Genomic DNA, 25,291 nt, shown 5'->3' on the forward strand with positions numbered 1-25,291 from the left:
TGACATGATGTCTTGCCTCACATTGTTGGGCATCAGGGTTTTGCCTTTGGCACCATAATAATTAACATGATTGGCCCACATCAAGTAAACTTCAAATGCCACATGCTGTTGGAAGACAGCTTGTGTATACTTATGAATTTCCTCTTTGCTTGAGTTGTCCAGGACCGTGGAGATGACAGCTAGGGGTAAATCAGCCAATCAGCCATAGCTTGTCCATATGTTCTCATCATTGACATTGGTGCAGGTGTGCTGAACATCATGTGCCTTCCAGGTAACATAACAGGTGAATTGTTGACAAATGTCTGAACTTCAATTGGAAAGTTTTCCAATGGAACTGATGTAGTATTGACGTTCATATTGTCATGACAATGTACATCCGGTGCTCCATATTCATCCAGCTCCATCCAGCTCCATCCAGGTCTCCAGGTCCATCCAGATCTCTATCCAATTGGACAGCTTGGTTATCCATTTTCCTAATGGTGTGGCCAACAGCATCCTGCCATTCATCCTTGGTGTGGCATATAGCTTCTTTCATGGCTTCTATTAGATTATCCTTTAGGCCTTCTTTCAGACAAGCCATTTCTAACTGCATTTGACTTACCTGTATACCAAGCTGTGTCTGCAGATTACTCACCTTGCATAGAAGCTCTTTAACCAGCCCAGCACAACTGCAGTGGCAGTCATTCACATCTGTTAAGTTGAGTTTCTGATGGGACAAATGTGCAATGTATTGTACAGGAGTGCCAACAAACTCCAACATGAAAACTTCTTGATTGAGTGTGTTGGTCACATCCAGTAGCATTGGTGTTTCATTACAAACAACTGGAGTCTCCATGATTATTGCAGGCTCAACTTCTGTGCCAGCATCTGAAGATACTTGAAATTTCTTTGAAACAGGTCTCTTTCGCTTTGTCGGCATCAAAACACTTACGTACCTAAGCCTTTGCATTTTTTCTAACTTTAAGGACATTTTCTTTTTCTACCTTGTTTGCACCCTTTTTTTCTGGAATTTTCAGAACTGATGCAGCCAATATTTGTGTCATTGAGGGTGAGCGGGATTTGGCACTACCATATAATATGGTTCTCTGCATCTTGGTGCCATACAGTATGGGATATAAAAATATTTTAAACAAGTAACCAAGGAGTATTTTCTCAGTACTTTACATGGCAAAACAGAGGCTATGGTGAGCATACAGCAAGCAACAGGGATTTACTGTAGTCAAGTAATGGTTGCAGATCCACAAAATGTCTGCAGGCCAGAAATAGCAGCATCAAGGCAACCCTCTCCCATGGAGTTAAAGTTGGCATACTTTTTGAGTGAGCAACAGCAATGCTGCTCTTGTGTTTTAGTACATGGCAAAACAGAGGCTATGGGGAGCATACAGCAAGCAGCAGGGATATACTGTAGTCGAGTAGAACCACAAAATGTCTGCCGGCCGGGACTAGCGACATTGAGGCAACCTACTCCCATAGAGCTAGCAATGGCTTACTTTTTGAGTGAGCATCGGCAATGCTGCTTGTGCGTTTTAGTACATGGCAAAACAGAGGCTATGGGAAGCATACAGCAAGCAGCAGGGATATACTATAGTCAAGCACTTCAATGGTCACAGATCCACAAAATGTCCACCAGCTAGGACTAGCAACATTGAGGCAATGCGCTCCCATGGAGCTAGCGATGGCATACTTTTCAAGTGAGCATCGTCAATGCTTCTAGTGCAAATTAGTACATGGCAAAACGGAGGCTGTATATGATTGAATATATAGAAATACTTAGAGATTGAGTATGAAGAAACTGTAGAAAAGAGCTGGAACAAGTAGAGCCACCAGATATTCAGACAGCAAAATCAGGAGTTGTATTCCCAAAAGCTCGAGATGATCCAAACAGCAAGTCTGCACACAAAGCAACAGATTCACAGAGTGGTTTATTGACTGCGTCTGAGCTGCCTTTTTATCCTGATTCAAACTAAGGTATGAGGTGAAGGAAGAGGTGAAGTAAGAGCGAAGTGGTGACAAAGGCATTCATCTGCCTATATTGCAGATGCAGCTGCCATATTGGGATCACCTCATATCTTTTTGTGCATGGAAAATGTCACAAACATCTCCATTCAGCTGGGGAAGGACTCCTCTAAAAGATGCAGCAAGGTTCAGGAAACCCCCCATAGGTCTCTTTTAAAGGATTATCTGAAGCCAAAGTTGAGCAGCTTTAAAGTATGGCCATCTCTCCATCAGACAGACTAATACTGATTTGTATATTCTACATACTGTACACATGTGTAGTACATCATACAAAAATTATAAATACATTATAAATGTTCTCAAATGAGCATCAATCTGTCAGAAATATATAAGAAAGCATTCACAGAGATTGAAAGATATCAATTATAAAACTCAAGCCAATAAATCAAAATATTAATAATGTATAATGTTTATTTATAAAAAAGAAAAATCACACATGCGATCTTGCATAATACATAATAAAATTATATAGTATATATTAATAATAGTAATAAGCCAATATATAGCTATGCACACATCTAAACAAAATTTAGGAGAAATCTACAGTACTGATCTCAGGAGAAGGCCCAGATTATTGATCTCTCCTTAAAGAGATGGGAATGTATATATATATATATATATATATATATTGTTTATGGTTTTGGTAATGCGGGCCTCTGGGTGTTTGGGGCTGAATGGGCAATGAGTCCTGTTATTATTACCTGCCGGCTACAATCCTTTGCAATGTGAAGTTAAAGAGGGTGATGACGCCCTAGTACCCGACTGGTACTGCGCTCAACCCAACCAGTGGGGAGCAAGTTAATTGAATATATATGAATTCTGGAAATTGGGAAAGCTGCAGTGCAGGGATTGTACCTCAGTGCTGTTCAGTCTGCTCCAGCAGTGCGAATTGTATGCAGGTTCTCAGAGGATTCCCCAGAGCATTCCTGATGCTCCTGTCTCATATTCCAAAGCTGCCGGGTGTGTGGTAAAGTTCATCCTTCCATCTCTCACGTTACTGGAATTCTCAGTGTGAGAGGGAGGCATAGTGGTCGGCACTTGTCTCCTTGTCCAGCAGGTGCAAAGCTGGAGCCATCGCCAGGTCAAGTGAGCCAAAGTCGGGCAACTGAGATAAGCCGTGCCCTAGAGATCCTGAGACTGTGAGGTATCACCTACATGTTTCAACATCACATGGGCATCTTTGTCAAGGTGGATACATTGTAATCAATTTCCAGTGTTTAAGTAGCATTCATAATAGGCCTGATCTGATACAATTAGAATGATTAGCTTGAGTGATTTGCTTGAAAATGCTATTGATAGATTTCAAAAGGAAATAATACATCTATTGATTGTATATAAATCGCACATATGAAACAGAAATTATCATAGAGAAAAAAAGAATAAATGAATAACAATAGATAATCAATAAACTCTACACTTAGATAATAGTGTTTCCACTAGGAATACTTAGTGCATTAATTTAAAATTATGTGCACAAGTATCCAAATTCTTATATTTAGTGAATAGATAAAGAGAGGGATAAATATCTTTTTGATGTCACCAGATATGACTATATAAGATAAGAAATAAGGAAACCAAGATCACATTTAAACATAATAATAATAATAATAATAATAATAATAATAATAATAATAATAATAATAATAATAATAATAATAAATAAATAAGGATGAAAATGAAATGAATAAAAAGAAATAAAAAGAATGATTATAATAATAAATGATGAATATATATCAGAAGAAGCGGCTTGTACTAAACCTTAACCCCTTCACTGTGAGTGATGAGGGGTACTCTTCATCCACTCTTACCTAAATAATGTAGATGATAGGTCCCACTTGTCACCCACAGTGATGCACCTTAAAGAAGAAAAACATTAATCAGATGTACCCCTCTGGCACTGATCTATGGTGGGGAGTTGTGGGAGACCTTAAAGGACAGTCTTTGAGCAGTGATGTCTTCATGCATTTGTGATTAAAAGGAAAAAAATGCCAGGGAGTAGGGAGAGGGACTGTAAGTCCCCCCATTGTCACCAACCCTGTCACCTAGAGAGATGTGGAAAACTTGTTTGAAAGATGGCAGTCCCATCTTTCAAATTAGGTGTCATACAATCAATCACAAGACATTATTCCCTTACCTGTTTTTTTTTTTTAAAAAGGGGACCCCATAAGAAACAGGGATGTAACCCAATAAAAGCAACCCCCTATGAACACCAAAAAATATCACTGTGTACTAAGGAAAAATTATTTTACTTTACCACCCCTAGCCTGGCCTATACACACATGGATTAACTTGTTTGAAGTTTATAATCCATTATAAGTTTCAACTGCAGATTTTTTTCCCCATGAAAAACTCACTTATTGTTCTATTTTTTGTAAGTTTGGAAAGTGAATTAATTCCAAAGCAAGAACTAAAGTATTTATTTGTGGTCTTTATATAAAAAAGCACATTTGTTTTTGTTTCATGTACTTAAAATTTCAATAAAACACTTTTTTGGCATGTTACAATTAGCAAACAGAAAAAAGGTATTTTCTGAAAAAAAATAATTATTCTAAAAATGTTTTCAGAATTTACAGTATTTGTACTGCAAAAATAATATGGAGCATCAAAGCTCCTTAAAATGTTTTGAGGGACTATATAACATAATGTTATGAAAAGACAACAAATACAAGTTTTCCAAATTAATTCAAATAACAATAAAAATATTTGTTTATTTGGACACATCATTATTTATAGCTTTTAATAAAAGGGTTATATTACTTATTTAATATAATAAAGGTGCAAAGTAGTATTTTTTATTACTTTAGGTGTCATATTACTGCATTTTACAAGGGGACATATTACTACTTTTTACAGGTAGGGATTCACTTTTTTCAGACCTTTATACACAAATCCTTTTATTCATTCAATAACATTATTGGAGCAATGTAGAGGGGAGGTATGGGGTTCCTTATGCTGCCCATTATGGCAGGTTTCAATCTATCATTCAAATTCAGTGGATTGGAAGTGAAAAATTTAGGTGATGCACTGTGGAATTAAAATACAGCCAAACCTGCCCTTTAGAAAATTTCCTCTTACAACTTTTGCAAATGAATTAATTATATTCTATAAATTGCATTATTTAATTATGTATCTCCTGCTTGTAACATTGACTTAACTGTCTATATACTATATATATATATATATATATATATATATATAGATATATATATATATATATATATGTAGAACGGCACTCACCAAAAAAGAGGAATCAGCTTGTTGGGGTGCACCCCAACAAGCTGATTCCTCTTTTTTTGGTGAGTGCCATTCTACATACTATTGGACTATATATAAGGATTGCTTTTTGTAATCCTTTGAATGTGCACCCTTGGATGACATGTTTTTCATTGTTTATTTCACTGAGGACTGTGACTGGATGTACCGGAAGAAATGACTATTTGTCAGAGATCATTGTCCCCATTTTTTCAGGGAATGCAATTTCCATCATAATGAGTTCTGTGTATATAATTTTTTGTTGTTTGTTTTTTAAATAAGAACACATGGTACTTGTTTTTCTGCGCATATTGGTGATGTTCATTAAGAACCAAGTTTTTGAGTATTAGTGTGGTGAGGTTACGTTACAATGAGCTTTGCTGTACTAGATGAAATAGCACTTAGTGACGTTGAGAATCGTCAGATTAGTTTGGCTGACGATGAGATTGATAAGGTTTTGTTTAATGAGTTGGAGTTTGAACAGCTACCCTCTGAAACTCCGCAGGATTTGTTTAATAAATTGAATCGTCTCAAAAAACGTGAGACTGACCTGACCCTACATGGTCAATTTCTTTCTGAATATTATCGTAAGAAGCGTATACCACAGGGTTTCAGGATGAACAACACCCGCACCATTGGTCACAGAAACCCTGCATTCTGCGTCAAATGGTGTGGGGTGTTGAATAAGTGTTCATTCGATTTGATTGCCCTAGTCAATGAAGAGGTTGGGGTAGAATTAGCCAAGGTTAGGGTTGAAATTAAAAACTGTGAGAAGGATTTCTTGCCCACATTGAAGGCAGATAAGACTGAAAATTGGGTGGAACGGTTACAGACCCAGTTGGATAAATACAAACTGGATCTGATTTTGTTCAAAAGGCAAAAGCTAGAGACTGTAGAATCTGATTATCAGAGACATATGGTATATAAATGGTTGGTGGGGGAGAATAGAAGATCTAGAGGCTTTTTCCATCCAGAGGGGGGGCATCAGTGGGCACACAGAGGGGAAGGTGAATTTTCTTCCCACTCCTCCTCTGAAGCAGAATCATCTGAAAGCCTACCTCCCTCTGGTGTAGCTTTTTTAGGACCACATCCAAGGGTCACCAGAAGTGGAATAGGCCCAAAAACACAAGGCCACACCCCAGGAGGGGTCATGGCAAGAGGAAGAGGGCATCCAAGAAATAGACAGGGTCGGAGATATTAATTTTTAATTTATCTTCCCGTATCTTAGGCCCTGCTGAACATTCTCTATTATCTAAGGGCCTATCGTTTATACCAACAACTCGCTTTGACACTTTTAATTGGTCCATTGATCACTTCAAGATGGGGAGGAAATTATGCTTAAGGGAATACTTTGATAATCGGAATAATACTGGACCGGGTCCATCTATGCCATTATTCAAATGTCCCAGCCAGTTTGACCCTGTTTCTTACAATGCTAGTCTTAAAACTTTTCTGAGGGTTGTGGATTTAGAATGTCAGCAGGAGCTTGCAAATTATCAACCATATGATAATTTAAATTTGTCTGAGAAAGGGGCTTTGAAGGTCCTAAAGAATGACACTTCGATTGTAATCCATAATGCGGATAAGGGGGGCGCTGTGGTACTCCAAGATTTTGAACAGTATGATTATGAGATCAGAAGGCAATTATCCGACAGTAGCACATATAAGATGGTAGAGAAGGATCCCATTCATTTGTTTAAAAAACAGATTGATGCATTATTACACCTGGGTGTGAGCAATGGGAGAATCAGTGATGAGACTTTGGACTATTTGACAGTGGAATTTCCTATTTGCCCTATACTGTATACTCTACCTAAGATCCATAAGTCTCTCACTGATCCTCCAGGTAGACCCATCATCTCAGCCAGGGGCTCATTGCTCCAGCCACTGGTGAGGTTTGTCAACCATTTTTTGCAGCCTGTCGTTAAATCCAATCAATCTTATTTGAAGGACATAGGGCACTTTTTAAGTGAGCTAAGGTTGTTGGGATTTATTCCTCATGATTGTATATTAGCAACACTAGATGTATAATCTTTGTACACTGTGATCCCTCATGAAGGGGGGATACAAGCGGTAGAAGAAGCATTGCTCAGGGGTCCTTACAATGGGCCACCTATTGAATTTTTGCTATCATTAGTGCGTTTGGTGCTGGGTTTTAACCACTTTATGTACCAAGGTGATTGGTTTATACAACTGGAGGGTACCGCGATGGGTTCTAACCTAACCCCATCGTACGCTAATATTTTCTTGAACCAATATGAGCAGAAACACATTTTTGGACACTTTGCAGAGAGGTTAGTTTTTTTCAAGATATTGACGATATTTTTGTTGTCTGGAGGGGTGATAAGGATTCTTTTTTTGGAATGGTCAAGTTTTTGAATGATCTAGACTCTCCCATTCGTTTTACGGCAGCAGCGGATGATCTTCAGATGAATTTTCTGGATGTAACAGTGTTAAGGCATGAATCAGCAATAGGATACATGTTATATAGAAAATAAACTGATAGAAACACCCTCTTATGGGCCTCGAGCCATCACCCGGATGCTCTGAAAACCAATTTACCGGTTTCTCAGTTCGTGAAGGTGCTGAGGAATAATTCAGACCCGATAAGGGCTGATGAGAACTATTGGAATGCAGTAATAGATGTTTTGAATGGGGATACTGCAGGAAGGACATTGAGAGATGCCTCCCCAGAGCGAAAGCTATTGTGGGTAATAGGCAAACTAGGCCGCCAGGTGATAAGTCTGATAAGATCATATTGGGATTATGTTGTGACACCAATCTGAAAGCTACAAAAAAAGCGATTAAGAGACACTGGCCATTGATCACTTCTGACCCTGCTTTCAAGAATTTGAATCACGTTTCTCCACTTCTAAGCGTAAGCAGAGGTCGTAATTTAAAAGACATATTACTTAGACCTGATTTACGCCCCAGCAAATCCAACAGAGACAATTGGTTGTCCATGACTAAAGGCTGCCACAAATGTTTGGGATGCATAACATGTAGATCCCTCATCATGGGATGTTTTTTTTTTGCCATCCTCATAATGGACAAAGAATCTATTTGAGACATCGATTGAGATGCAATCTGGATCATGTCGTATATTTTCTCATATGCCCTTGTGGGCTAATGTATGTGGGGAAAACAATACGCACATTTAAGGAGTGAATGACGCAACACCGTTCCTCCATACATTTGGCTTATGCCACAGGGACCACTGACAAACCTGTGGCGTCACATTTCCTTAGGGAACATCATCAATTAAGTACTTTGAGATACATGATCATAGACTGGATTCCACCACTGACTCGTGGTGGTGATAGAGGTCTACAACTCCTTAAGCGTGAAGCAAGATGGATCCACCAATTGGATACTGTGTCCCCTAAAGGACTAAATGAAATGAATCCTCTAAATATTTTCATCTGACCTATGGGGTTATAATAACCCTTTCCATGGTTTTCTTGCAGGGGATTTCTCCGGATGGAGTTTAACCTTATGCAAGATGCACTTGTTTAGTTGTAATTATGCAAAGGTGTTCAGTACCAGTGTGTTCTCTTTTTTATAAAAAAATTTTGTTATATTTTGTGCATTAATAATTTTTTTGTATAATGTGTCAATGTAGTGTCTTTGTTTTACTTGTGTGTCAATGTTGCTTCTGGATCAAGTTCTCACTATACCTTTGATCTTGTTAATACTTATTTAAGGGGTTGTTTAGTATTGTGTTTTTAATATTTTGATATTGCTATGATGGCAGCTATTATGAGGTGTCCATAGATACTATAAATTCTGTGAGTGAAGGCGCCCTGGTTGCCATGGCAACACGAGCGCATCACCCATTGTTGAGTGGACTGAGGGGTGATTTCCCATTTGATTTGTGCTAATGCGCTGATCAATCGAGATCTATTTGTATATTAGAATGTTCCTAGTAGAAATACAAGGTATCTTGTGAGCATCACGTCTATAGTCTGATGCTGCTATTGTTTATGAGCTTGTATACTGTTCAGCTATGAGCTTTTCTTGAGAGCTGGCTTGACCCACTCTGTTAGCCATACAGAGATGAGGTCACTTGCGGTTTGCGTTCCAGCCGGTGAAACGCACGCCGTAGAGCGGTGCCAGGCACATGGAGTATAGCTCGTGCAGTCTGCATTCCTGATTGTGAGCACTCCTGATTGGACATTAGGAAGCAGGTAAATGCTCATGTATTGATTGCATGATTGCCTGTGAAGGACATCTGTGGACATCTCTTGATAGCGTTTCTGTGTGTTTTATTTGATTGGGGGTGTGTCTACCTGCTATATTTGGGGGGTATATATAGACTTTTTAGCTCTGGTGGTGGGACTTGCTGCTTGGACTATGTGGGATGTGATTCTTTGGTCTTGACAAAGGGCACTGAGAGGCCCGAAACGTCGACTGTCCATATTGTCTATGGTGCTATTATGAATTATTAAAGCTGCCTACCCACTTTATGAAGATTGGTGAGTGCTCTCTCTTTGATTGCACACATATATATATATATATATATATATATATATATATAGATCCAAGTTTCAGTTCGCACACACTCTTAGATGAATGTTGTGGGTGCCAGGTAATCATAAGTCCAGCAACAGAACCAAAAGTTTGCCAACCAGGAACCAGAGGAACCAGCACACCACCATATGTACTTCAATCAAGCATATTGAATATTAATAGAAAAAACACTTAAAAAGCCATCATCAAAAAAATAGTCATTAGTACTCATCCAAAACTGGAGACTTCAAACAGTTTGACAAGAGATGAGAACCGGCCATCCCAGCCAGAACCGGCTGACACTTGAAAAAGGCTATATGTGCTAAAACGGCCCATTGGGATGGTTCCTCTAGTTTATCCAGGTGGGCAAACGTTTGGTTCTGTTGCTATATATATATATATATATATATATATATATATATATACACTGTATATATATATATATATATATATATATATATATATATGTATATATATAACAGTCAAACTAGATCTGGCACTCTAGGCTGCTGTAAGCCTATTGCAAAATTGCTTGGGTGCCATCCAAAGATTGGTGTTGCTACCCTCCAAATACTTTAAAACAAAAGGCAGCACTCCAAATCTTGCAAAGGTAAGTAAAGCTGTGTCTTTAATACATCTTTAAAGACACAGCTTTACTTACCCTTGCAAGATTTGGAGTGCCGCCTTTTGTTTGATGTGTATATATATATATATATATATATATATATATATATATATATATTTACATATATCTTTTGTTGATATCTTGTTCTGTCACTGCTGTCATCAATGGACTTTTTATATATATTATTTCAAAGATTTTGGTTGTCTAAATATGCTGTTTGCTTTCAATAACCTGGTAACAGTATTACAGTTATTATTGTACTAACTTATTCTCTTATAGCATGTTGTTGTCAATTAAAGGCCATTTGACCTGTGATGCAGTGTATTATTCTTTTTCAAGATGTTTCTACCTTCTGCTCACATACTTTTTGAAATATACTATTGTGTTTTAGCTTTCCCTGACCCTTAAGTCATAAAGATTTGTGCTTTACAAATATTTTTTCTTAATTCTAAAACCATGGGAACATCATTTCTGTTTTTGTTTATTTGTATAACAGAATACAAAATCCTGTGGAACACAAGGAACATATGTTATGTTAAATTATTATGCAGAGTTTTGCTACCAAGTTATAGCTGCACATGTAAATATCAAATATGGTATAAAATAGATACTAGTTAAAATATATTTGATTTTTATAATACAATGAGCATATGTAGAGCTATAACTAAGGTGCTATAACCAGGGCAGTCTCTTAAAGTGCAAGGTCCCATGTGGTCTCCTAAAATAGGTGTTCTGCTTTTATATTAGTTGGGTGACCAGTTGGAATAGCTCCTGGAAGGTAGGGTCATGCATACACAGGAAATTCCTGAAGTTATCAGGACTGTTCTCAGGTATCACCTATACCAGTAGACTATGGGAATAAGTGTCTCACCTCTGCATTCAATCTTTGGTCCAGCAAATAAGCTTCTTGCTTCTCATTGTTTTATTAATTGTTTGCAGTGCTGTCACCATAGCAACAGTTTCTTAAATTCAAACTCATGTTGTGGAAGTTAACAGAATGTTTTCTAATCTCATCACCACTGTAGAAAATGAGGACACGTTGCTACCAGTTTTCTACCTGTATGTTTGTTTATGTGCTGTAAATCATGCCCTTTTCCAGCCCATTATGGTAATTGTGTTTACTGTACATCTAGCATCAGCATAACCTGAAATCTGTAAATTGTGTACAACATTACAATATTTTTTTCTGATATTTTAGAAAGATGAGTTTCAGGGATTGCAAGTTAGATTGTATAGGTGTGTGCACAAAAACCAGCACTTTGGGGCTTCAAAACAAAGTTAAATCGAAAGTAAAATTACTTCAAAAGTATGATTGCACAAAAGTGGACCCAGCTTCACAGTATGGAATGGGAGAGGCAGAAATGAGTTAGCAAACAAGGAGACTGTCAAATTTGGAAAAGATGGAGGAGAAAGGAGAAGGTTTCTTATACAGAGTGGAGGCAGGGGAAGATTAAAGGGGAGGTATAACACAAAAAGGGAATTGATACAGGGGTGGAGGTTGTACAGTAACATGCTAATATGGGAGGCAGAGGAAAGGCTGTTATTTGTGGAGATGCCTGTCATATATGGATGCAAGGGAAGGTGGGACAGCACATGAGTCCTTGATACACTGAAGAAATATTATAAGTAAAGATGAGGAGTTTGGTAAAAAATTGCATTGTATTAGCTATGCAGCTCCACAGGTTTTGGAAAGCCAGTAAGATAAACACATATGAATTGAAACTTGCTGTAATTCAATGAAAAGAGCCGAGGTTAAACTGAACCACTCATCTCTAGTTATAGGATAAAAAGGGAAATTAAGACAGTGGGAAAGATGTCACACACGAATGGCAGGGAGGGAGAGACAGAAAGGAGCTTTCACATCAAGTGAGGTGTCACCTCTTTTCATGATAGGATTGTTCCTGATCACTTCCATAACAATTTTAAACTTCCAGATAGGGGACTTACCTAATTTAACTAGGTTACATATAGGAGCACAGTCCATTCACTTACCTTACTGAGATAATGAAGCTATGCACTTTCCTCTAAGTGAAAAATGTAGTTTAGTTTAGTTTTTAACATGCCAGCTCAGTCACGTGGCAATATATGTGATCATTAAGATCCTTGAAAACTATTGCACATTGGTTAGTAGAGATGTCAGAAGGAAAGGCACATAGCTACCTGGGTAGCTCTCATAAGTTGTTAGAACCCACAGCAACTGCTGCTGTTGCTACCCAAGTAATTTTGCATATCCCTTGATTAACTGTGTCCTCAACAATCTGTCATTTCACATTTTCATAAATTTAAAATGACATAAAATTTGTAACACTAGATATTGACTTTAATGTTTCTGTGACAGCATGGGTTAATAAAGCTTGCTGTTACAGCTATAAGGCATACTGTAAAAAGTATAGCTTTGTTAGCAGTGAAATGCTACCAATGCATGATAAGTTGCAAATACTACAGAGGTGTTATATACAAAGCGTATGAAATTAAATATTATGTATCTTATACTGCAAAGTTATATATATATATATATATATATATATATATATATTATAAATTGTTATTGGTGAATTTCCTGGATGTTATTATATTAAATCACACAATTTGTTAACATAAATATATCAAACAAATCATCCAGATGTAAATACTTCAATGGCAATTGATCATCTTGCATCTTCTTTTCAGTTATGTATTTCCTTATACTATAAGACCACCACATACAATATGTGGAGAATTATTAAAAAAAATATATTCTAGCAATATATATTCAGATCCTTAGGTCTCTATGTTTAACTTCTCAGCTCCCTTTCATAGAAAAAAGATAAATACTTGATAGTGCACTACTGTACCTCTAATTTGGTACATGAATCTCGTTAAAAACTGTTGACCTCTAGCAATCCTGTCAAGGAAAAATGCAACTTTTTATGTTTTTTCTCAATCAGCAGTATGGTGTGGAATTCAATTAAGAAAAATACAACATGTAGTCAAAACAAGAAAACTTTCCCAACAATCTCCTACAGTGAGTTCTAGCCTAGTTGTTAATTGCATTGGGCCACCTTTTTTATTTGTCCTCCCTGTGCATTATCTCACAATCTGGGTAGCCGGCTTAGTTGGCTAGTGCAAGTGTTTGTGAATATTGGACAAGTGTTCTAGATAACATTTAACATGAAGAGGGATCCTGAAGATAGTGATTAATTAACACATAATGATATTATCCCTTTGTAATTGCTTAGCACCACAAGTACCAAAGTCACTCTGAATTGTTCTTTTATTTCAATGTTGTGAGTTGCTGCAGTATGTAGGGGCATACCTTCCATTTACCATATATTGGCCATTTATATTATAAACAATGAGTCAAGGGGTATATGTTATAAGCTGTGGACTTCAAGCATGGGTGAGTCCCATGTGAGACTGCCCAATGTTTTAAAGTAGCAGTCATTTAACAGGCAAAAACAGGTTGATTTTGCCTTTTAAATGACTGCTACTTTAAAAGATCGGGAAGTCTTGCATGGGACTCACCAATGTTTAAAGTCTGCAGCCTATTACATATACCCCCTAGATTTTTTGAGCCTTAGTTCTTGTCTGTTTTAAAAATAAGTTTACAACATATTTCTTGCTTTTTCTCAAAGTAAATGTTTAAACATATAATACTGTAGCATAATTTCAAACAAAATTATATGGATTTACATTACACATTGTAAATAATTAGTCCATGAATTTAGTAATCAATGTGAAATAAACCCATGTACAAAAAAGTAAAGGAATATTATCTTAGCAGACAAGCATAATGACAAGATTTGACGTAGAGAATTATCAATAATTATAGTTACTAAATCCATGTAATCTTTAAAAGATTATTTCAGTATAGATGTTATTTGAGCTTGTTTTTACTAAAGGGATGCAAAAAAAATACAGTAAAAACAATAGCTCCCTTCTTAACATGGACAAACCAATCAAAACACCATCAATTTAAGGGACTTTTTTTTCCTTTGTTTGCTAGTGCAACTAATAAAGAAAGTTTCTTGGACCACTATCTATCACTGTGCTTTACTTTAAAATAGCTGTCAAAATCAGATTACCCAAAAAATAGTCTATAACCACTAATTATTTATCCAATACAGTCCAAATAATAAACTAAAAAACAACCCAGAAAAATCATTGTAGAAATAAAACACTCATTATATTAATTGCTTAATCACTATGATCAAGAGTAAAAAAAACTCTTTACAGTTAGAATATTGCAAACAGTTTCCCACACTGACCACTTAAAATTGGCTAGTCTCTTGGGATCTGATCTTTGATTATTTGCTTCTGACATTCATTTATGGGTATGTTGTTTTTTCATTGATTTGAAGAAGACAGACAAGTTGATTTCTCTTCCCAATTGTAATATAACAATCAAGGAAGAATATGTTATTTTAACAAGTCAAATTAAATTAGGGTGTGTTTTATCCATTCTAATTTTATTAAAAATTTGTGTATTTCTATTTGCCTTTGGGATAAATAGTGAATTATAAATAAAAAAGAGCTATAAACTGAAAAAAATAGTATTTTGCTCTGGATACTAAACAAGGAGATAGCTACAATGATAATTTGTAGAATTTTCCTAAGAATTTTGTGAGCAACCTGCACACCTCTTTTTCATATAACTTCACAAACATCAGTAATGTAAATGTCCTTACTTTTCTAAACACAGAAACGATTAAATAATGTGAGTTTGCACATCAATTCAAACTAATAGGTCTCAAACATTCCTGGGACTCAAAACATACCAAGTAAGAAAAATGTAAGTCGTCTACAACCGAACACAGAAATAATCATTGCATCACAGAAACACTACTCACATCTTGACACAAATGAACAGAACACTTTCCCATACTGGTAGAAACCTCCAATGGAACAGAAGGGCAAAATACTTTACTACTATCACAGTCTAGCCAAATCCATGGTGTGAACCAGGTTCATTTACTACTGATTTCTTCTGGCTCCTTTTTGTTACCACTGTTTTCTCCTGACATAAAGCTAAATGATATGCTATGCTTGCAGAATTTAAAGCATCTTGATAGGTGTCCAACTACACGCAAAGCATCTTTTTCCCAATTAATTTAGCATCTGCCTTTTTGGTGCATAATGTGTCCAACTTGACAAGAACTCCAAGTAATCTACAGTCCTATTGAAAATGCAATCATCAAACATTTAACATACTGTTAGATGTAAGTTATATCACTTTTGGACCTATATTTTATTTTAATCAACATACGAATGATCTAAATCTTATTATGTCTAAAAAAAAACTAACTTGAGGTTATTGATAATTTTTTATTGTCATACAATGATAAATAGACTGAGAAAATAATAATTAAGCTATACTTGTGACAAGGTTGAAAATAAATGGCACCTGGAGACAAAATATTTGATTTTGTAATTTTAAAATGTCTACTTAAAGCAAAAAGGCATATGGCAGGTTACCTGAGTAGCACTAATGGGGAAGTATTTTTTCTGAAATAAGAGAGGCCGGTTTTAGTAGCAATAAAATGCTTGAGGGAATTATGTTAAGGTAATTTACCTGAAATGAAGCATGTTTCGAACATCTGGACAAACTCTGTACATAATGTACTACACAATGGTGTATTTAAATATGTTTAATGATATATGCTGTTTTTCAGTGAAAATAGTTTTCCATAAATTCAATAGAAAATAATAACTGACAGCAATTTAAGCACATTAATGAAGCATGTACAATATAAAAATCAAATACATAATGCTTTTTATGGATATTTTTTATCAGAACATTGCAGTATTTCTTAATTTTGTACTAACATATTGATCATTTTGTAGTATTGCATCTAAAATATAATTTTATGTCATTTTTTCTATGATAAATTCTATCATGTTGTGATTTTATAATCTACAACTATTATTCAATTACTGCTTATTTTCCAGTCTGTTAAATATTCAACAAATAATTAAAATTTTTGTGAATCTATATGTGTACTATAGCTCAACAACATTTTAAAAAAAGAAAGTAGTAACAGAAACAAAAGCACACTTTAAAAGGATACAAATTTAAATTATCATATGCTGTAATTTAATGCATCATGAATCCAAAATCTTTCTGCTTTTTTGCTTTCAATGGAATAATGATAGCATTTTAAATTAAGTATATGTTGAATTGGAGTTGGTATGGGAGAGAATGAGATTAATTTTCATTACAATCAGATTGAACAGTTTGGGGCCACTAAGTGGTTTTCTGTGGTCCTGATTTAGAGTTGTATGCTATTAGCATCACTGCTCTGTCTCAAGACACAGCAGTGATGCTAAAATATGCTAATATTGCAAGAGTGTATCTTGTGCTAATAGAAACCTCCTGCCAACTTCTGAGATCTACTACTGCATACCTGACCATCGATCATTTGAATAACCTTCAGGTCGCTCAGGATGGCCATCATTTTAACACATTTTGCCAGTGAAACTGTGTACAAGGATGCAGTCATTGGCTTCAGCATGTCCAGAAAATGTGGTCGACATGCTCTCCTTTTCTGTGATGCTGTATGATGCAGCCTTGCTCCACCCCCAAATGGCCATAGCTTGTCAATCAGGCTGTGGTGTCAAGGATATTTGAGTGAGCTCAAAGACACTCTGCACATGACCTGATTGTCCACCGTCTGAGTTGTTAGCAAACTAGCAGGTTATATATTTATATATATATAAATATATATATATCTGGGGAAAAATCCCCACTTTCACAGTTTCTGAAATGTATATGCATACATCTAAGTCATGTTATCTTTTTATGCAAAAATTTGGCAAAATCTAGCTTGACTTTTAAAATTTCTGTTGGACTCTACATACATGTATTGTGTTGACACACACACAATCATAATATACCAGAAAAAAAGGATACACCAACTATTAAAAGGCAATTTAACTTATAGCATCATAATTGGACAATTTTTTAAAGTGAAAAATATTATTATTTTTTTTTAATTGATGGAGATGAATGAGCAGTAACCATGGAATGAAATGAGACAAAATGACGATGATATCATATCATGGTAATAAAAAAATGAATTTATTAATGGAATTACATAGCAACAATCTATGATAACATTATATGGTAATAACACTTAGTGAGGAAGTGTAGCAGCACTGGTAAATCGATAGGTTCACAATGGCAACACAATAACATCCTATTTAAATATTGAGAAAAATGTCTTTCACAGACACATAGCCTGTAATATGGTGTACGGAGGTATGGGCAATGTTGGAACAGTGCTTGGCGTGTAGTGAGATACACAAAGATGTTGGCACTGTTTGCAATGAGATACATGGATGTGTTGGCTCTGTTGCAACAGTAAGTAGTGTGCAATGAAATGCATGGCATAAATGTAATAACCATGGATCTCAAAACCATGGCAAGCAATACACAGATTTACCAGTGGGTGACCAGTGCTGCACTGATAAAAACTACAGAACTGAATACAATAGCAGTGGATGTAGATGGCACTACAGTATAGAAAGCCCTGACAGGCATACTACTCATGGACATACCCGCTATAAAGCTGCAGATGTAGAGGTTGGCAAACCACCATAGCAGCTGTGCACATGTGAGTATTTTGTATAAAAGTAAAAAATGTGGCTTCTAATATGTTGCATGGGCAGTCTTTGATATTTTCATGATGAGAATTGAACTCTTACAATACAGTAACTTACTGTTTGCAATAATGTTATAGACAGCAGCCTTATTTAAAGTCCGAGTTTCTCACACTGCACTGCAATAACAGTGAGAATAATCAGGGCCTGAATAGTTGACTTCTGTGACTGATTTGTATTTTGAATGCTTAACATTGCATTAACCTAGAGATTGATTCCTGTTGAGGAAAGGGGTATTGAAGAATAATTTTGAATTTAATTATTGATTATTCTCAATGTTATTATGGAGCTTATGCAGTATGAAAAGACAGCACTTTGAATGAGGCCACTGTCTGTGACATTACTGCAAGCAATAAAATTCTGTATTGTAAGCGGTTAGATGATATTTCAATGTTTAGCTAGCGTTCAGTTAGTGTCTTTTACACAGGATAACCTCCCTGTGCACTGCTGCTCTCAGGGTTTGCTATACTTTACATTTGCAAATTTATAGCTTCTTCTTTTATGAGCAGCAGATCTGTTGACACTGTACAGTACAATAGGTGATTGGCCTGCCTATCAGTGCTTTATACTGCAGTGATTTCACTCAGGCATAATGATGATTATCAAAAGCAACATCTGGTGGACAGAAGTACACTGTGCTGCAGTTGAATACATTATGCTATGACTGAATACATTATAATGCAGCTTGATGCATGTGTATGAGATGGAACTAGCTAGTTGCGCTACATGTCATATGGACACTAGACAAGCAAGGACACATTTGTACCATCATTAAGTGCTCAAATTTCTGTTAATTTACCAGAAAGCACTGGTAAGTAGAAAACAATACAACTCTATACCACCAACTCAACCCAATCGTGGTCTCCACACATATGGTGGTCCCACACTGAAAAGCTCTGATGACCCATAAACAGCATCACTTCCTAAATGGCAAAAACATATTTTAAATAGTACATCAAATTAATGTTTCATTTCATGCTACCTACTACTTAAATGTGTAATAATTTTTTTTCTGATTATGTTTTTAAAATGCTAATATCACAAACTGAATGTTCCAGTAAGCACAAAAATGTGATATTGTGGTTTTGTTTTATGTTTTTCACAATATATTTCAACATGCAAAAAAAGTATTTTGAAGTTGTTATTATTTCACAACACATTGCCTATGCTGAGATACATCAAATAGCTACAGTATCCTAAATAAAGTTATGATTTTAATTAGTTTGTTAAGAGTAAACAAAAAAGAAAGGGGCTACTGAAGACATTTTAAATAAGTGTGTAGCTAGCCTGCCTTCCACTGTCTGTCACTTGAAGTCAACAAGACCCATACCTGCTCACTGTTATTGCCACCACATTTATCAAAAAACCTGAAATTAGATTTTAGTAATTTAAACGTGTGTACTATTACTTATCAATTAAATGTATGGGCCGCATTATACTTATGGTTAGCAGGAGTAAGCAGAAGTGACCAAGGAGTAAGAAGCCAATAGCAAAAGCCTTAGCCGGAACCATCTGTGTAAAAAGAGAAAGAAATATGCGCAATAGAATATAGATTTACCTATAAAATTTTACAGGTAACATACCTTTTAGCCATCGGTCAGGCATTTGTTCAACCTCAAACTTAGATTAGAGGCATGACTGTCTAAAGTATCTCACCTACATTTGGCCCCCTCCATAGAATCGTTCAGCAGCATGACATCAACTAGTTCAGCCCCACCTACTCCACCCAGGGGTAGGCTATGCACTAGAGGTAAATATATACAAGGTCATCATGAATGACCCTCCAATGCTTTACATCTTTAAAGGAAAAAAATAATTGTGATGTAATTTGTTTACCTTAAAAAATATTTATTATACTTATCTCAGCTTAGTTAATTTAAACACATATTTCCACTTGTGTAAATATAACATGTTAAAAATATTTAATTATAATTGTTTCACATTCATACATTTTGGTCCTGTCATTTTGTATTATTAATTCATTTTGGGGAGTAAACCTGTCTAGTTGCTTGTCAAAGAAAAGTTAAGTGTATTTACACAGTAGTTGGATAAGTTACACACAAGTTAACAATCTGCATATAAAAACAATGGGCTGAATTCAAGTCAGTGCAATGTTGAATAGCTGCGGGAGGGAGCTCCCACAGCTATTTAATTCAATGTGCTATTAGCGTTGTCGAGAATGGGTTAAGTCTGAGAATGCCGGTTATCACTACTTAACCTAAGTGTTAAGGTGTGGTAACTGGCATTCTCTGACTAAAGTGCTGGGTGTGTGGCTGTTTGCACCGTGCAAAGCCGGTAAAAAGCTGCGCGCCTGGCACATTTGTTGGATTTCTCCTCACATCCCCAGTGGGTGTGAGAAGAATATCTTTATCCACCCAAACAGCGTGGTGTATTTAATAGTTGCAGGAGCCTACTCCCTCGGCTTTTCAACATCTAACTGAATTGAATTTGGCCCAATATACCCATGTAACCTATGAAAGAATCTAAAACAAGAATCAACATAAAGGACTAGTAAACTTAGTTAGCTAAAAGGACAAGTAACCAAAATTAAAATAGTTGTTAATCAGCAATTGACTCACCTGCCTCCTAGTAGCTGTGCTCTGAGATTCCTGTATAGGTTCCATGGTTTATCAGCAAAAATGCTGATGAATCTCAGCTTCTATTTCATGGATCCTTCTATTTAGCTGGTGGAATGCTGTATTTATCATGGTGGTGGATATAGCACAGCCTGGAAAATGTATATTATTGCATATGGTTGCTTCTGTTTTTTTAGGCATAATAATGAAGCTTTAGAATGTGTTTTGATATGCATTCTAGCCTCTCAGTAGCTAGACAGTGTGATTTTGATGGCGGTTTTCTGTAAGTTTATTATTGTCACGTAATAAATATAAATGGTAAACCCGATAATCAATTATTTTCCAAAATTTGGGGTGTTTCCCCAGCCATCCAAATTTTAAAGAAAACTGTCTCTATTGGAAATATATTATTTTAAAATTGTATTTGTATCCATCCTGTGTTATGAAAATTTGGTTCACCATGAACTCCAAAAAAGTTAAGGCAAGTTAGGAAAGGAAATCTCCCCTAAACCTAAAAGCTTTGTAAAGGTTTTCTGGCTTCACCAATTAGTATACAAGATTCATTAGGGGTTTTTCTTCTAAAATGGCTCCACACACAAATCAAACTCACAAAATACCTGACCCTACAAATTGTTAGAATATTCTTCAAGAGGTTTTGAGGCTTTAAAAAATAGTCTTTAAGATTTTCCTGTCCTTCATCACCGAGGTGCTGAAATTAAAATCCTGTTGGAAGTGGATGCTTGTTTGGGTTCTGGGGATATATATTAGATAACAAATTGTACCTCTGTGCATAGTAATGGGCAGACAATCACAGTTCATGTGTCATGATCCTTGCAGTTCCTCTTCTATTGACTAGATGGATAAAGTTGATCAAACCTTACAGCAGCTGCTACATCTCCTATTCTTATGATAATGTGAAAAAGCTTGAGAAAGGGCTCTAGGTTGCCTGAATCATTGCTGTTATATATTTTTATGGACCTATGTCCGAATGAACATTTAGGTGTTGTATTATCCATTGGAGTGCTATTTTTTCATAAATATATATATATATATATATATATATATATATGAACCCGCTCACCCCTAATATATATATATATATATGTATATATATATATATATATATATATATTAAACATGATGTTTTGTTTTTGTTTTTTGGTTGCTATGGCAACAGAGGGAAGGCCATTATGGTGACCACCTGGGCAGCGTGGCTGATTAAATCACAAACATGCACCTCTAAGTTCATGAGCCATGTGAAAGGGAACTGTCAGCAGTCTGTGCTGAACAGGTGAGTATGATCACTGACCTAATTGATAGTTCTGTGGGGTATTTAAGGGTATTGCATTGAACTTGTATGTATCCTTGATAATGGGCAGCAGCCTGAAACGCTGTTCGATTAAAAAGTAACCCTTTTCATCCGCAGCTGAGTGCTGCCCGTTCTTCTTCTCATCTGCATGTATTGGAGCAGCCTTGTTCCAAGGAGGGCACCAGCGCACTTTTACACCTGATATACCAGTGAGTGCCGGGACATTGCCAGACACATACATTTGTGACAATGGTCATTCTGTGATCAGTTCCCCAGTCCAAGGCACCATGCACAAGGTTTTTACACCAACAAGATTATTTGTTATCTCCCTGTAACTAACAAAGCAATGTGTAAACTGGCAAGCATTTAAAGGAAAACAGTATGTTTATTACTTGGAAGCCAACAAATTAAAGATCTATCATAAATACCTTTTCAATTTTAGATGGAAGATACCGTACACAATTTATTTGCTCAAATAGAAGTGAATAAAACTTTCAGTTATTTGGATGCGGAGGTGGAGGCCATCCTATTTAAAGAGCCACTGCTAGATGAGAATTATATTACACCAAAAGATTAATTGTATAAAGAGTGGCTCAGATTGAAGAAACATGAATTTGACTTTCTTTATCATGTGATAACATTATCCGTATCCGCAACATGCCTACCATAGGCAGGTATAGCGCTAACTTCTGCAATAGATAGATCTTGATCCTTAACAAATGCTCTATGGATCTGATGCTCTTAGTTATAGAAGAGTCATCCAAGGAGCTAAAAGAGAGGAAAGAAAAGATCACAAGTTTTGAAACATCTCATAAAGCCACCCTAGAGGGAGATCGACAAACCAATTTGCTTGATAAGATCCAATAGCAGGTGGCACATTAGAAAGTGGAACTAATTTGATATAAGAAAAAAAAAATATTGAAAGTCAAAAGTGATTATCATCAAAGACATGTATACTCATGGCTCAGTGAAACCTCCAGGAATAATAACCTGAAGAGGGAGCGGAGATTCCAGAGACCAATATGGAGAGCAACACCACAAAGTGGCTCTAGCACTTCATTAAGTGACATGGATAATTCAGCTATTAGATCAATCCAGAGTCCAGGATACCCTTTAGGGGCATCAACCAGTGCAACTACAGAGGTGGTCTTTCCAGATGAACGAGGAAGGGCAAACAGAATCATAGGGAAAATCATAACCAAGAAACCTCCAAGGAGGAAATGAATACAGTTTTTAATCTCTCAAATAACCCCTTAACAGAAGTTGAAACACGAGTTTTGCCCAAGGGACTGTAATTTATTCCATCAGTAAAACCTGACCCATTCCAATGGAATATTGACACCTTTAAATTGAATCACACACTCATATTAAAAGATTATTATGGAAAAAAGCCACAGATAGAGCAAATGCTAATCAGGAGCCTCTAGCACAGCCATCCCGAAATCATTACAGAAGTTCAAACCACGATCAAAATTTAATCCTATTACTATTAATTCATCCATTAAGACCTTCTCCAAATTGCTAGATCAACAAGTGGGTGAAATAAAGCCAACCACAAAGTATGCCAACAATCTTACCAATGAAGAACACTAGCACTGGAGTAGAGAACTGATATAATAATCAGAAAAGCAGACAAAGGTGGCTCAGAGGTAGTCCAAAATATTGAAACATATGATAAGGAGTGTTGTAGACAATTATCAGATTAAAAAATCTATGAGAAATTGTCAAGAGCACCCTTTGAAACAGTTTAAAAATGAATTAGATCATATCCTGAAGATAGCCGTAGAAGAAGGAGATATCACAGCTGATATATGTAATGCATTAATGGTAGATTACCCAATAACCCCATATTTTTAGACAGTAAGACCCCCTGGTAGGCCAATTATTTTGGCCAGGGGTTCACTCTACCAACCCATCTCAGTTTATCTAGATGGGTACCTTAATCCTTGTGTGCAAAAAATACCATCATACTTAAAGGATATGTCTCATTTGTTGACAAAATTAAGTGCATTCAACCAGGTCCCCCCTGACACCTTACTCTGTAGTGTGAATGTGACAAGTTTATACACTTGTATCCCACATGAGAAGGGTGTCAGGGCAGAAGATTACTTGATTAGAGACAAATCATTGTATGAGGGTCCACCAATACATCTGTTCCTTAAATTGTTACAACTCATCTTGGAGAGGAAATATTTTCTTTATGACAATAGGTTTTACCTACAATTAGCAGGATGTGTGATGGGGTCCAATGTGGCCCCATAATACACCAATGCTTATATGAACATGGTTGAGCAAGATAAATTCCTAACATTGCAAAATTTCTCCCAACATGTCCTCCTGTACTATAGATTTATTGACAACCTCCTAATATTCTGGTCAAGTACCAAAGTGGAACTACAACAGTTCCTTAAAAGTCATAACACTACTGGATATGAAGTCCAGTTGACTTTTGCCATTTCTGAAGAAGTACACTTCCTTGATGTTAAAATTAATATAATGGAGGGGACTTTACACATGTCTATCTTTACCAAAGAAACCAATAGAAACACTATCCTTCATAGTACAAGCTTTCACCCCCAACCACTGCACCATGGCCTTCCATACTCCCAATTCCTAATGTAGAATTAACAGTAACCCTGAGTTGTTGGAAGAAGAGATGGATAAGATGGTAACTAAATTTATTAATGGAGGTTACAGTAAAACATAGCTGATATCTACTAAGATTAATGCCATGTGGATACATATAGAAACTCTATTAGGGCCTAAAATTAAAACTAGTGAACAAACTAGTGTAGTCCCTTGGGTCAACAGATATATGACCAATAGCACTAAGATAGCTAAAAAACTATGGCCAAAAGTTAACTCTGATAAAGAGCTACTAGAGTTATTAGATAAGCAATGACTCCCTAGTTATACTAGGGGCCGAAACTTAAAAGATCACTTGGTCAAATTAGATATAGCAGAATTTAGAGCTGCTAACAGACCCCAACATTTTCTTACTAGCCAAAGGAAGGGATATTTTCAGTGTTTGGGATGTATTACATGTAGGGGAGTTTTGGTAGGTGATACATTTCACCACCCCTATACAGGAACAAAGTATACTATTAAGGACTCAGTGTCCTGTAATACCACCCATGTTGCATACCTTCTGTCTTGCCCATGTGGGCTACACTATGTAGGCAAGACAGAGAGGCAGTTCAAGGAGCAAATGATGATCTGCCATTAGAGCGGCATTAAATAGAGGCAATAGTGAACAGCCGGTAGCCAAACACTTTATGACTGCCAAACATGGAGTGGCTGACCTGAGATCAAGAATCATTGACCACATACCACATAGTATAAGAGGAGGCAATAGGGGTAAGGCAT

The 25,291-nt window shown here is 36.3% G+C and overlaps 1 protein-coding gene across 1 annotated transcript; it reads right to left on the reverse strand.

Annotated features, from left to right (window-relative positions):
• Positions 1–352: 352 nt before the first annotated feature.
• On the reverse strand, positions 353–1,091 carry LOC148532139 (uncharacterized). The gene is made up of 2 exons (XM_088468249.1): positions 942–1,091; positions 353–907 (listed from the first exon to the last, which is right to left on the reverse strand). Exons 1-2 carry the CDS (start codon positions 1,089–1,091, stop codon positions 353–355), a joined length of 705 nt encoding a protein of 234 aa, XP_088324375.1.
• Positions 1,092–25,291: the final 24,200 nt, after the last annotated feature.

Source organism: Taudactylus pleione, unplaced genomic scaffold, assembly GCF_031769625.1.
Source record: "Taudactylus pleione unplaced genomic scaffold, aTauple2 ptg000083l, whole genome shotgun sequence".
Classification (NCBI taxonomy): domain Eukaryota; kingdom Metazoa; phylum Chordata; class Amphibia; order Anura; family Myobatrachidae; genus Taudactylus; species Taudactylus pleione.

Excerpts from the sequence above, each read along its gene's own strand:
- LOC148532139 (XM_088468249.1), bottom strand. The coding sequence starts at position 1,091 with ATGCAGAGAACCATATTATATGGTAGTGCCAAATCCCGCTCACCCTCA. Across the intron at positions 908-941 it reads AAGTTAGAAAAAATGCAAAG|CGAAAGAGACCTGTTTCAAA; the intron begins GCTTAGGTACGT and ends ATGCCGACAAAG.